Below are 12,323 nucleotides of genomic sequence, written 5' to 3' on the forward strand. Positions count from 1 at the left end.
ATTAGAAGGTTATAATAACCTTATATTATAATAAATAATAAATAAACATTATAATAATTTGTGTTCATTTGTGAACAGTGAACACTATTGTTAAAGCAGTAAGGAGTTTTTTGTTATATATATATATATATATATATATATATATATATATATATATATATATATATATATATATATATATGTGTGTGTGTGTGTGTGTATATATATTTATTATTATTATTATTATTATTATTATTGCATAAGAACAATAACAATATACATACACATAGATATTTATGATGACAGTAAGGAGCTTTAAATCCCACTACGTATATCCGATGACGTAATGAGAACCGATTACATGCGGAAGTAAAATTAGGAAAACAAACGAGCTAGCTTACTGTCAGTTAGGGATAGAGAGAGAAACCGGCCTCTGGTTAAGTATTAGTCTGCTGGACATTACGACCACAAACAGCAACAATCAAGGTAAACCTTAAAGTATTGTTTTTTTTAAGTCCTTAATGTTCTGTGTCTAGTTTATATCCATTTTATCCGTTTGCTAGTTCGCTAGCAAGTTGCTAGCTAGGTCTTATTATTAGTTTTAAATTGGCAGCTTAACTGCTAAGACTGGATATTTATTCCTACTGTATATAACATATAAGTTATTTTTACATGACCGTCTAATATTTGCACGATTTGTATTTGTATTTAAAAATAGGAATACATTCATTTATTAAAGAAAGTAGTTATGGTAGTTAGCTGGCTTTGTAAATATACGCTAATTAGAAATTGTTCCTGTAATTATGTAGAGTTCCGGCTTGTACTGTGAGACGGTTGTTTTTGTTTATTAACTAAACAGTCGGTGAAATAAGAACGAATCCATCGTCCTTTTGAGCCCCGACAGATCATGAAATTCTTCTGTGGTCTTTAAATCTGATCTAGAAAACAAAAAACACATTTATTTGCTTTTATCCAGTTAGTGCTATTCACGGAAGGATACACGACGCTGTAAGTATTAACGTGTGCTTTGTTTAAAAATGACGTCAGAAAAGATTGAATCTGAGTCATTCTTTAGGCTGTTCTCATGTGATCACCTGAGTACATTAATACCTCGAACGTTCGCCAAGTTGGGTTCCAGAACCCGTCATGGATCAGGTGGAATCGCGAGAGAAAGTCACTAAAAATGCAACCCCCTAAATATGACCCAAATCTTGCTCCCAAAACACTTGAATTTCATTGTTGACGTAAAAATAGAGTGCAGTGTCACCTAATGGCTATTTGCCACACTAGGGCATTTACACTATACTGATTGTACCCCTACAGGATACTAATGTTACCCCTACAGTATAGTGGATTCATTGGCTGCCGTTTTCTTTTGCACTCACAGTAAAAGGTAAAACCTAGTAATGAATGGGACTGTAAGCTTAATGACTGACGTTTCTTTGTCATTTCTTTGACGTTTCTTTGTAAACTAGTTAAACTTCATATGAACATCATAGAAGTCATATAATGAAGGTACAGTTCAATAAAATAAAGAAAATACGTACAGTACATAGAGGGTACAGATATTCAATCAGTTTAAAATTACATAAAGACCTACAGAGAAAAAATAAGTTGTAAAAATACGTGTGCGCTATGAGAAAGTAAGCGCGCAAGAACAAAAATACATATGCAGGGGTTTTCGAGGATTTCGCAAATTTCGCAGATCTGTGAAAAAAATTGTGAATGGAAATTAGTTAGGTTCAATGAAAATTTTGAATGTTATTATATTTGTTGTCAGTACTTAATGATAAAATATACATCTATAATTTTTGTTTCATTGTTAGATGGAGTTTTTATTTGGGCGGAGAAAAACCCCTGAGGAGATGCTAAGGCAGAACCAGAGAGCACTGACCAGAGCCATGAGAGAGCTAGACAGAGAACGGCAGAGGATGGAGCAGCAGGAAAAGAAAATCATTGCCGATATAAAGAAAATGGCAAAACAGGGACAGATGGTAATGGCACATTAATATAATCACATTTAAACACTGTTAGAACGTCTGTCCATGATATATTTCATACAAAATACATTCATACTTGTTTTGCTTGTTCCAGGATGCAGTTAAAATCATGGCTAAGGACTTGGTTCGTACCAGACGATACGTAAAGAAGTTCATCATGATGAGAGCCAATATCCAAGCAGTCAGTCTTAAAATCCAAACCCTCAAGTCAAACAACAGCATGGCACAGGCCATGAAAGGAGTGACCAAAGCCATGGCCACAATGAACAGACAGGTTAGAAACCTCCTGCATACAAATTCATGACCTCTCTTTTCTAAAGATTGGTGGTATATTTAGATTTGTGTACTTGGACCCTCTATATTTGGAAGCTACTTGGATTGAGAAAACCAGCGTAGTATTGGAGGCCTGATGCTAGAATACCAAACTCTGTAATATGTAACAGAATTTTAAATGACACACACATGTAGAGGTTTTTATACAACTAAATTAAAAATACAAAATGGCAGAAGGTGTATTATGTTTCCCAGTATATGGTGTACATTATGCTTATATCCTGATTTGACCAAAATGTAATTGTCCACAAAATTTTGTGTTTGCAGCCATTTACACATTACAGTATTTATCTCATAGCTAGATGTCTAGTCTTCCCTTGAAATTGTTGCTCAACCACTGGGTTTCCTGTATTGCAACAATGATTTTACCTTACAGCATTACATCACCTAGTATCTAGTCAACTAGTATAATGCTGCACAGCTAACTAGCTGCCGGACAGGCATTTGGACCAATCAGCTGTATGTTAAAAGAGTTTATTAAGATGCCATAAAGGTCTCTCTGCTTTCTTTGATTTTATATGAGAGTTAAGAAATTTCATATTGTATCAATACCAGCGTTTAAGGTGTGATGTTTTTAATTCATTTTTTAATCGGCAAAACAAATCCACTTGGTGCTTTTGCTTAGAATTTTCAGTGTCACACTGCCATTTCTGACACCAATAATCGCAGTACAATACAAGGTGGTTGTTTGTTCATTGATTAGCTCTGTACATAACAAAGGGACTTAAAATGCATTATCTCATTGTAACATGTATCAGGTTATTAATTAACAGTCACTTATCAGAGGTATTAATTCTGATGAAGTGTGTTTGGTGCTGAAGAATGCACTTACATTCCATCCAATATTTGGTTATTAATACATATATGAAAATTACAGCTGTTTACAATTTTCCAGTGATTGTATTTATTAGGTTGTGGTAAGTGGATCCGTGTCAAGAATCCAGGCTAAGTTAAACTTGCTTTGTGAGACATGGTCTCTGATAGGCAAAATAAAGTGCTGTAGTTTGGAATAAAATATTTTTTTAAATTATTTTAAATCAAAGAAATTGTCTTTACACAGTTAAAGTTGCCACAAATTCAGAAGATTATGATGGAGTTTGAGCGCCAGAGTGAACTTATGGACATGAAGGAAGAAATGATGAATGATGCAATTGATGATGCGATGGGAGATGAGGATGATGAAGAGGAAAGGTATGGTCATGTATTTTAGAATTTTTAGACTGCACCGTGAATCTTCATGCATTAAAATTGCAATATTATTTACTCTTACTTTATTTTACTTTTTAGTGATGCTGTGGTTTCCCAAGTGCTGGATGAATTGGGTCTGAATCTTTCAGATGAACTCTCAAGTATGTAAATTACACACTAATATCATTATTATATACATATCCAGATGTCTGTTGTCAGTAATTTGAACGTCTGTATGTTTTCACACAGACCTGCCATCTACTGGGGGAAATCTCTCAGTTGCTGCTGGGAAGAAAGCTGAGCCACAGCCAACTTTGGCAGATGCAGATGCAGACCTGGAGGAAAGACTAAATAACCTCAGAAGAGACTGAAGGAGAAATATCACTAGGTGCAGAAAGTTTTCTATCAGCTTACTATAGTGTTCAGAGTTTAAATAAGGGGACAGATGATCACTGCAGAATTTGGAAGCAGTGTCTGGGTTTTTTCTTTGCTTTAGGCATTCTTATTTGAATGCTCGTATTCATTATTTTTTCTACTGTAAATCTGCTGTGTTATTCTACCAAACAAGTGCTCACAAAGATTTTGATCCTTAAACAGTTTTCAGCAGCTTGCTGGAACTCTCAGAAGTATAAACACTAGTACTTTAATAAATTTGGCTATTTTATTTAGTGGAAAAAAAAATTATTAAAGCTGTTATTTTATATATGCCTTCTTGTCAATGTAATACCATGTCTATCACATAACTGTAATTATCGCAAGCCTTGTGGTTTCTACATTATAATGTCTGTCAAGGTTCACAATCAGAAAATCCTTGTTACATTTTCCTAAATGTTTCACACATTATTTAGTAATGTATGTGATGGGCCATTGCATTTTACATATCCAATATGATCATACTTTATTTCTCTAAAAACTGAATTAGTCATAAAAAGAACTTAGACAAATAAATGTGATTATTGGGGTACTTCAGTAATGTATTTATCTAACTGAAACTGGGATGTTTTGCCTTGTTTTTCTTTCTTTCTTAATAAATATTTTTCACATTTATCAGAGACTGACCAAACTGGCCATTTAGGAAACAAACTAATGGGTGAATGTTTAACTATATTATTTAAAAAAAGGCTGAAAATGACAAGGGTTGTGTTTTAAAATACACCCAGCTAATGATGCACTGATTACTATGCTGAAACACATTTAAATCTGGCTAGACATACAAAACTATTCGTATGTTGACTGATTGGTTAACCTTTTTATGTCATTTCACAATTGTAGTGCACAGGTTGCAGATTTATGCACTGAAACACAATAAATTATGAATTTGTCCAAAAAAAGGAACATTCATGGGATGAGCAAAAAAAATTACCGAAACCTCTGTTTTCTAGATTAAGATACTGAAAGAAAGACAAATACAAAGTTAATGGTCTTTGTGTTTTTTTGTTTTTTTTGCAAAACAATTTTCTTCAGTCAACTACACTGAACATACAACACTCAAACATTAAATAATAAAAAAATAACATTTTTTGCTTATGTACAACCTACAAGTAAATGGGGCATGACAAAAAGCTTTTGTAAGAAAAAGTGTATGATGGTGAAATAAATTCAATGCCAATCAAAAACAATCAAGCTACTATAGAAGGTGAGACAGGTGAGTCCTGCTTTCTGTGGTACACATCTGTCAAATTATAGATTCAGATTCAGTCAGCTGACTGACCAGCTACTTGATGAGAAAATGGATAGATAACATTTTAGTCCAATGTGTGCTAAATTACTTTAGAGAGCTAGAGACCTTTAGTATAAGCTCACAAATATGAACTGCACTGAAAATATTTGCTACGAGACACAAGCACACACTTGTTAATTTTTTACTTAGAATTTTTGATGATTAAAGTTTTTAATGGAATAGAAATTCAGTACAATTTGTCAATAGACAATCATGCATTCTAAACTTTTAATTCAGATTTTGATTCTTATATGTATGTGTTTTGATTTGCACTTGCCATTATTTTTTCATGGTGCAAGATTATAGAAGGTGTACATTTTAGCACAGTGTGTTAATCAAAAGTCCATTGTGTTCAGTTTATGACCATTTGAGTTGTTACATGCAAAGTATGCATTAGATGCACAATATCCACAAGGTGATAGCACTGACTGAAGCAATGCCCCATAATACCATTTATATAAAAATAGACCAGGACCAGAACTATTTTATACAGAACTCAACCAAAACTAAACACAATATGTGTTTTAAAAAGAAATTACAGGGCATTCTAATGACAGGTTTGTCCTAAAGAGTAGTAACATAAATAGAACTGCAATACAGCCATATTCTCTTAACGACACATGGCATTGTACTATAGTTTATCTGTAAACCCACACAAAATCATGAAGTTGATCAAGTATCCTGCAGCATTCAACATTCAGCTTGTGCACAGCAAGGCTGCCTTATTTCCGACAGGTCCTATGAGGAGTTTGTTTTTTCTGATTTTCGATGCGGCAGCGACTTCTGTCATCAAGCCATGGCAGCTCAAAGTTCCTATGAGAATAAGGGGGAAAAAATTGAGAAAAAAATAATTCGTCCATCCAAATGCTACATTTAGGCAACAAGAATGCTCAACAAGGTAAGACTGTAAGCGCAAAGTGCTACAACTGCTGATGGAACTTCAGGTACTTACTGTGGAGTTAGCTTGGGTAAAGGCCGGCCAAAGGCCACAACAGGCAGAAAAGGTGTTATAACAACTGACTCCACTATAGGGGAAAAATATTTGTTTAAACAGTTTGCTATTTGCTTTATTAGAAAGAGCTATTAATATACTAGTATGCATGTTAGGAAGGCTTTACACTAAAGCACACAGCATACCATCATCAGAATCAGGGTAAAAAGAAGCTATCTCTGGTTCACTCTCCTGAATATTTAGTTTTCTTTTTTCCATGCGCTGTTGTAGCCGTTGAAGCATACGCTGCTCCCGTATCCTTTGAATGTCCCATCTGATGTGTGAAAGGGTGAGAGAATCCAGTCAATGCAGAGAATGAGCTTATAAAAAGGCAAATCAGACTACTCAGGAGAATATTTACAAGTAAATAAATCAATAAAGCATTACACGTATTTATCCATACCGTATTTCGACCCTTACCTTTTCCTTCTCTTCTCATCCAGCTCGAGCTTTGAGTGCCGTTTCAGAAACACCCCGTCCTCAAGATTCTGTAATTTAATTGAGAAAAACAGACACTGCCTTGAGATACACGTTTTTAGGAATTACAGTATGAGCTGACATGAGTGGTAATAAAACTGTAATCGCAACACAATATTGGGGGTTGGGGGGTAGGGTGACATTGTCTCACCTCTGGAACATCAAAAGCATCTTCTTCCCTCAAAGGTTCAATGCCATTTTCCCGCCAGGATGGAACTATGAAAAAGGTTTAATCATACATACTATTTAAGTACACCAACTTGTCCAGATTTGTAAAGGAAATTACTACTTGTGAAGCACTTACTGGCAACATCATCCTCTTTCTTTGGGGAAGCCTCACAGAGGGGAGAGACAGGAGGTTGGTGCCAGCAGCACAGGTACATTTCTGTTGTTGTCATGAATGGAAAGTCTTCATTTTCACAGCTCTCTTCTGCATCTGCTGTTGTTTCTGTCAGCCCTGATGATTTCCCAGGTGCTGTCTTCTCAGGGGTCTCTTTGTTTCGCAGCTCTCTCTGACATGGTGAGGCTGAACCAGTATCAGACTTCTGAGGGGTTGGCCTAGAAGATTTGCCCTGTGGCCGCTGTATTTTGGAATCCAGGAAGCCACATTTCCTAAATAGGGAACAAATGCAAATTATACATCAGACAAGAAAGTTAAACATGATAGGTGACACACAATAGACACAGATTTTTTTTTAACCTCTTTTGTGCTTTGCTGCTTCTACTAAATGGGGCCTTTGATGTAGGGGTCTGAGGGCTGTCTCCTACATCTGAGTCCCAGAAGTCATCAGTGTCTGGGACCCATCTCTCCAACGGCTGAAAGAGACGTTTATCACGTGGCTCTTTACTCATCAACTGTAAACGTCGCTCCATCCTCTCAATCCGTGCAAGTAGCTAAGTAAGATAGTTGCATACAAAACATAGTCATGTTAAAGAAATGTTTGACGTTGATGTTACTTGACATGCTATTTTGTGAGAAGAATGTTCTAACTTTCAGAAACCAGGGTCAAGTTTTCATTTTCCAGTCATGTGTATGAAGAGTGCTAAGGATCTATATACAATGACATGAATGCGCTACAGTAAAATAATAATAACAGATTATAAACACCACATACCGTGTCTCTGTCCGCTTTTAACTCATCTATCTCCTTGTCCTTAGACTGCAGCTGCTGCTGCTGCTGCTCGATCAGGTCCAGCTGAAGCAAAAGTAGCTGATGAAGACAGTTGGCTTGTGAACTCGGATGGCTGGAGGTCTTTCTCATGTTGTTTCGTTTGCCTTCTGTATGTTCATGAGATGCTACACTGTGAGCACCCATGATTTCAAACCCTCTTGCGCTGTCCTCACAACCAGGATCTCTGGAATTGTGGGAATTCATTGAACCGAATTCAGCTTTATCATCAGTAGCACTGGTTTGTCCAAGTGGAGTTTTACTTTTAATAGGGGTTCCTTCGCCCCCCATTGGTTTGGTTTGACACGCTGGTTTGTCTGTGCTCTCAGAGCTGGTCCCAGAAGCACCAGCTTTGTTTTGTCCCACCGGCAATAAAGGCCGAGCAGCTTTCCCACCCAGATCCTTGGCCAGGTTTCTTGATTTAACAAACCGCTGGTCCTTGAGAGTGATACCAACACAGTCATGCGTTTCTGTCAGCAAGGTGTGTGAATTTCTTTGGACACCGATAGTGTGTCCTTTTGACAAGTAAAAACTCTTCGATTCAGAGCGCAATCCCACGTTTGAGATGGACTCAGTCCGCATATTCATGACGAAAACAAACTATAAAATAAACCATAGCTCCAGCTGCTAAACAAATTAAAACATGTTTATGTTACTATCAGTCGTCCGTAACCTTTAACGAAATGACACGTTGTAAAATACACGTAAGAAATATCACACCTTAAACCTCCCAGAAAACAACGCTGCAAATCCGTCATGATGCTGTTGGACGCAGCCCTGCGAGATTGCTAATTAGCTCAGTTGCTAAGCAGCTAGCAGCTTTCCATCATACATGAACAATCACTGCAGGACTAGCTTTGTTATTAGACGAGAGTAAAACGAGACACGCAATAATCCGAGTCTGCTTAAGAAGCGATTCAGGACTCCACTAACTGTCACTCGACTCCATTTTGAACCGCAGTTCTGTACAACTAGCTGCTGTGATGCTAAAATGCTAACTAGCTAATAGCTAGCAAACCGAGAAGAGTGGAAAACAATAACAATCACTTCCAACATGTTGTGAGTTAATATCCATTGAAATTGCGGCTATTTAACACAGGCGTTGAACTGTCACTGTTTATTTCAAATGCATTCGTCGTTGGCGGAGAAAAATAATGTTTAAATTGATGGCATACTTTACTTTTACTACTATCCCCCATTTTCTGGCTTGATCCTGAACACCATGTTGTTCATACGTTTAAAAACCAAATACTGCGCATGCGCGCCGTCGATACGTGTTTACAACAGTTAGCAGGCGGAGTTTGCTGCAAATGGCTGGTTTAGCTGCTAACAAACTCTGAAAAAAAAAAGTAGAAAATAATGCTGTAATTTGTTGTTTGAATAAACTTTTCAATGTCTCAAGTTTTGTGTCTCATGTTCAGGGACAACACTAAATAAAGTGTTTGAGTGTACATACTTGCTGTTGTCTGGACTATAGAAATAATTCTGAGGTCTTTCTGGGGAGATTTTGCTACAACATCAATTACATATTCTTTGTTTCACAAGGCGAAGAATAGAAATACGGCCAACAACGTAATACTATTCACACACAAAGCAACGTACAAATTATTGTGGCTTTACTGCAGCCTACTTTGCTCAAGGTATCAAATTGTGGAGCCAGCATTATTTGCCCAATTTGACGATTGGGTTAATGAGATCACCCTATACCTATAGTCCACATGCGCCAAAAATTGGCCCACTGTAACTTTGCCCATTGGGCCGACAGTAAGCCAGGACTTACAGGACTTCACTGATATATGACTACACAATACATTTAATGTTTAGTGTTCAGAGCCGATCCTGACCTCCCTGGGGCCCTAAGCAAAATTCTGCTAAGGGGCCCTCCTACCTGACCCGTGAGCCATGTAAACCATTTGCCACACATTCACACTTGACACCCCACTGCTCACACTACAAACCTCCCTCCTTTTAAAAAAGTTTGCTCCATCTCTCGGTCAAAGAGTAAAACAATACAGAATTGAATGAGGTATAATCAAATCTTTATTGAATGGAATATTTTAAATAGTGAATATTAACATAATCTTAAATAATCAGAAAATAATAAAGTATATATAGAACACAGCTTTGGATTTTGGGATTAACTTTGGTTCTCTCTACAGTCTGGGCATTTTCAGCATTGTTGACACCAGTCTATTTGGACTGTCTGGAAGAAACTGAAACTTGATTGAGAGACTATAAACATTGTCATTAGGAGTGCTATGACGCTACTTTTTGTACTGGTCCCCACACAGATGTTGCTGCTGGAAAGCGCGCGTGTCATTTCGTGCACGATTGCACGCGCATATGAACGCATGTTCACACGCGGCGCGGTTATCGAGCTTCCGTTTATAAATAAATAAATGCCCTTGCACGTTTATTCACGCGAATGTTCACGCGATAAATTGTTGTGTGACAGACAGGCCAAGAGATGCACTGGCAGCACTGCACAGCTAATTTAGCTAGTCAGATAGAGACTAGAGACAGAATCACATCAACTTAACTTTACTGTTATTTGCTCTTGCTGACATCAAACCTGAAGAGAACACAAGTTTACCTGATTGCTGTTCTCGCATTTCACTCTCATTTTGTTTCTCTTTTCTCTTTTCATGGCCAGATGGATAGCTCCGCTACTGTCATCTACACAGTAAATATTAACACGCGCTGTAAAATGAGGCGGGGGGAGGCGGGGCCTTGCGTAATTTGCGGGGCCCTACGCAACTTGCGTAGTGAGCGTATAGGGCCGATCGGCTCTGTTAGTGTTGTAAGGTGTTTTTCACAGGGAGAGTACTGTACGTGGTTACTGGAAATTGAATAATAATCTGCTAAAAGATAAAAATTTTAATGATCAAATCAAGGGATTAGTTAATGGAATTTTTTCAAATAATGAATTTGAGTCTCATGGTGCTAAATGGGAATATTTTAAATATAAAGCAAGATTACTAGCAATAAATAGATCTAAAACCTTAAAAGTGGTTAATGCTGATAGAGAAGCGGACTTGCTAATTAAAATAAATACCTTAATCAAAAAAGAGAATCTCTCTGTTACAGAAATTAGTCAGTTAAAAACTTTGCAATTGGAATTAGACAATATATATTTAGAAATAGTTAAGGGTGCCTCCGTTAGATCTAGAGCGAGATGGATTGAGGAAGGAGAAAAAAATAAGAGTTTCTTCTTCTCACTTGAGAAAAGGAATTTTAAAAGGAAAAGCATCTCTGCATTAAAAATTAACAATTCAGTTTCTAAAAACCCTGAAAAAATTGAGAAATTTGTTACTAATTTTTATAGGAACCTGTACTCCCCTGATTTACAGGCAAACCAAAGTATGTCATACCTACAACAGATTAAGAACTATATACCTCAAATAAGTGATGAATTTAAGTTGTCATGTGAGGCTACTGTTTCCTTAAATGAAATGAGAGATGCAATGAAATCAATGAAAAAGGGGAAGTCGCCTGGCTCCGATGGCCTTACTTTAGAATTCTTCATACAGTTCTGGGAGATTTTAGAACAACCTTTCTTCTTAATGCTTCAAGAATGTATAAAAAATGGTACAATGACTCCTACTATGAAACAAGGGGTGATATCTCTCATTCCCAAACCAGATAAAGATGTAACTATAATTGATAACTCGCGCCCTATCACTCTTCTTAATTTTGACTATAAATTAATTGCATCCATATTTGCCAAGAGATTAAAACAGCATTTACATTATATCATTAATGAAACACAGACTGGATTTATGAAAGGTCGTCATATTAGTTGTAATACTCGACTTGTTCTGGATCTTATTGATTACAGAGATGAAATCAAGTCTGATGCAATTATCTTATTCCTCAATTTTTATAAGGCCTTCGATACTGTAAAGCATCAATTCCATATAGACTCTTTAGGGGCTTTTGGATTTCCTTCTAAACTCATAAATATTGTTCAAATGCTGTACAAAGAAATAGATAGTTGTATAATTTTAAATTCACGTACATCACCAAGGTTTCATGTCCTTCGCAGAATACGTCAAGGTTGTCCTTTGAGCCCCTTTTTATTTTTATTTGTTGTTGAAACATTATCCATAGATATTTTGCACAATAATAACTTTGCTGGCCTTGTATCTTTAACAGAGAAATTCGAATCTCACAGTTAGCAGATGATACTACTCTATTTTTGAAGTTTTTGAAGTTTCTCCAGTTTTAACTACAATCAATGCCTTCTCTAATGCTTCTGGGCTCAAACTTAATTTATCTAAGTGTGAAATTATTTGCTTATTTGACACTGTGGAAACTGTGCAGGACTTCGAGTGATGGGGGTCTCGAAGTCCTGCATTTTGATGATACTAACAATACATTTAAAATTAATTGGTTAAAAAGATGTTTGCTTGGGTCAGATTCTTTGTGGTATTTTATTCCTAATAATATATTTAAGAGGGTAGATG

At 36.5% G+C, this 12,323-nt stretch overlaps 2 protein-coding genes across 2 annotated transcripts; one reads left to right on the forward strand and one right to left on the reverse strand.

Moving 5' to 3' along the window:
• Positions 1 to 321: 321 nt before the first annotated feature.
• On the forward strand, positions 322 to 4,547 carry chmp2a (charged multivesicular body protein 2A). The gene is made up of 6 exons (XM_060859576.1): positions 322 to 465; positions 1,806 to 1,973; positions 2,074 to 2,253; positions 3,373 to 3,503; positions 3,600 to 3,661; positions 3,750 to 4,547. Exons 2-6 carry the CDS (start codon positions 1,806 to 1,808, stop codon positions 3,869 to 3,871), a joined length of 663 nt encoding a protein of 220 aa, XP_060715559.1. The 5' UTR covers positions 322 to 465; the 3' UTR covers positions 3,872 to 4,547.
• A 371-nt stretch (positions 4,548 to 4,918) lies between these two features.
• On the reverse strand, positions 4,919 to 9,119 carry msl1b (MSL complex subunit 1b). Its single transcript, XM_060859383.1, has 8 exons — positions 7,804 to 9,119; positions 7,389 to 7,582; positions 6,993 to 7,300; positions 6,840 to 6,904; positions 6,632 to 6,699; positions 6,358 to 6,485; positions 6,173 to 6,245; positions 4,919 to 6,033 (listed from the first exon to the last, which is right to left on the reverse strand). The coding sequence occupies exons 1-8, from the start codon at positions 8,443 to 8,445 to the stop codon at positions 5,943 to 5,945; spliced, it is 1,569 nt and encodes a 522-aa protein (XP_060715366.1). The 5' UTR covers positions 8,446 to 9,119; the 3' UTR covers positions 4,919 to 5,942.
• Between the last annotated feature and the right edge of the window lie 3,204 nt (positions 9,120 to 12,323).

This window comes from Tachysurus vachellii, chromosome 2, assembly GCF_030014155.1.
Source record: "Tachysurus vachellii isolate PV-2020 chromosome 2, HZAU_Pvac_v1, whole genome shotgun sequence".
In the NCBI taxonomy this organism is placed as follows: domain Eukaryota; kingdom Metazoa; phylum Chordata; class Actinopteri; order Siluriformes; family Bagridae; genus Tachysurus; species Tachysurus vachellii.

What these genes read in the sequence shown, in the direction of transcription:
- chmp2a (XM_060859576.1), top strand. Translation starts at nt 1,806, where the DNA reads ATGGAGTTTTTATTTGGGCGGAGAAAAACCCCTGAGGAGATGCTAAGG. An exon ending in TGGCAAAACAGGGACAGATG is followed by an intron (nt 1,974 to 2,073) that starts GTAATGGCACAT and finishes TGCTTGTTCCAG; the next exon opens with GATGCAGTTAAAATCATGGC. An exon ending in GAGGATGATGAAGAGGAAAG is followed by an intron (nt 3,504 to 3,599) that starts GTATGGTCATGT and finishes TTTACTTTTTAG; the next exon opens with TGATGCTGTGGTTTCCCAAG.
- msl1b (XM_060859383.1), bottom strand. Translation starts at nt 8,445, where the DNA reads ATGAATATGCGGACTGAGTCCATCTCAAACGTGGGATTGCGCTCTGAA. An exon ending in TAAAAGCGGACAGAGACACG is followed by an intron (nt 7,583 to 7,803) that starts GTATGTGGTGTT and finishes TATCTTACTTAG; the next exon opens with CTACTTGCACGGATTGAGAG. An exon ending in GAAAGAGGATGATGTTGCCA is followed by an intron (nt 6,905 to 6,992) that starts GTAAGTGCTTCA and finishes CCTTTTTCATAG; the next exon opens with TTCCATCCTGGCGGGAAAAT.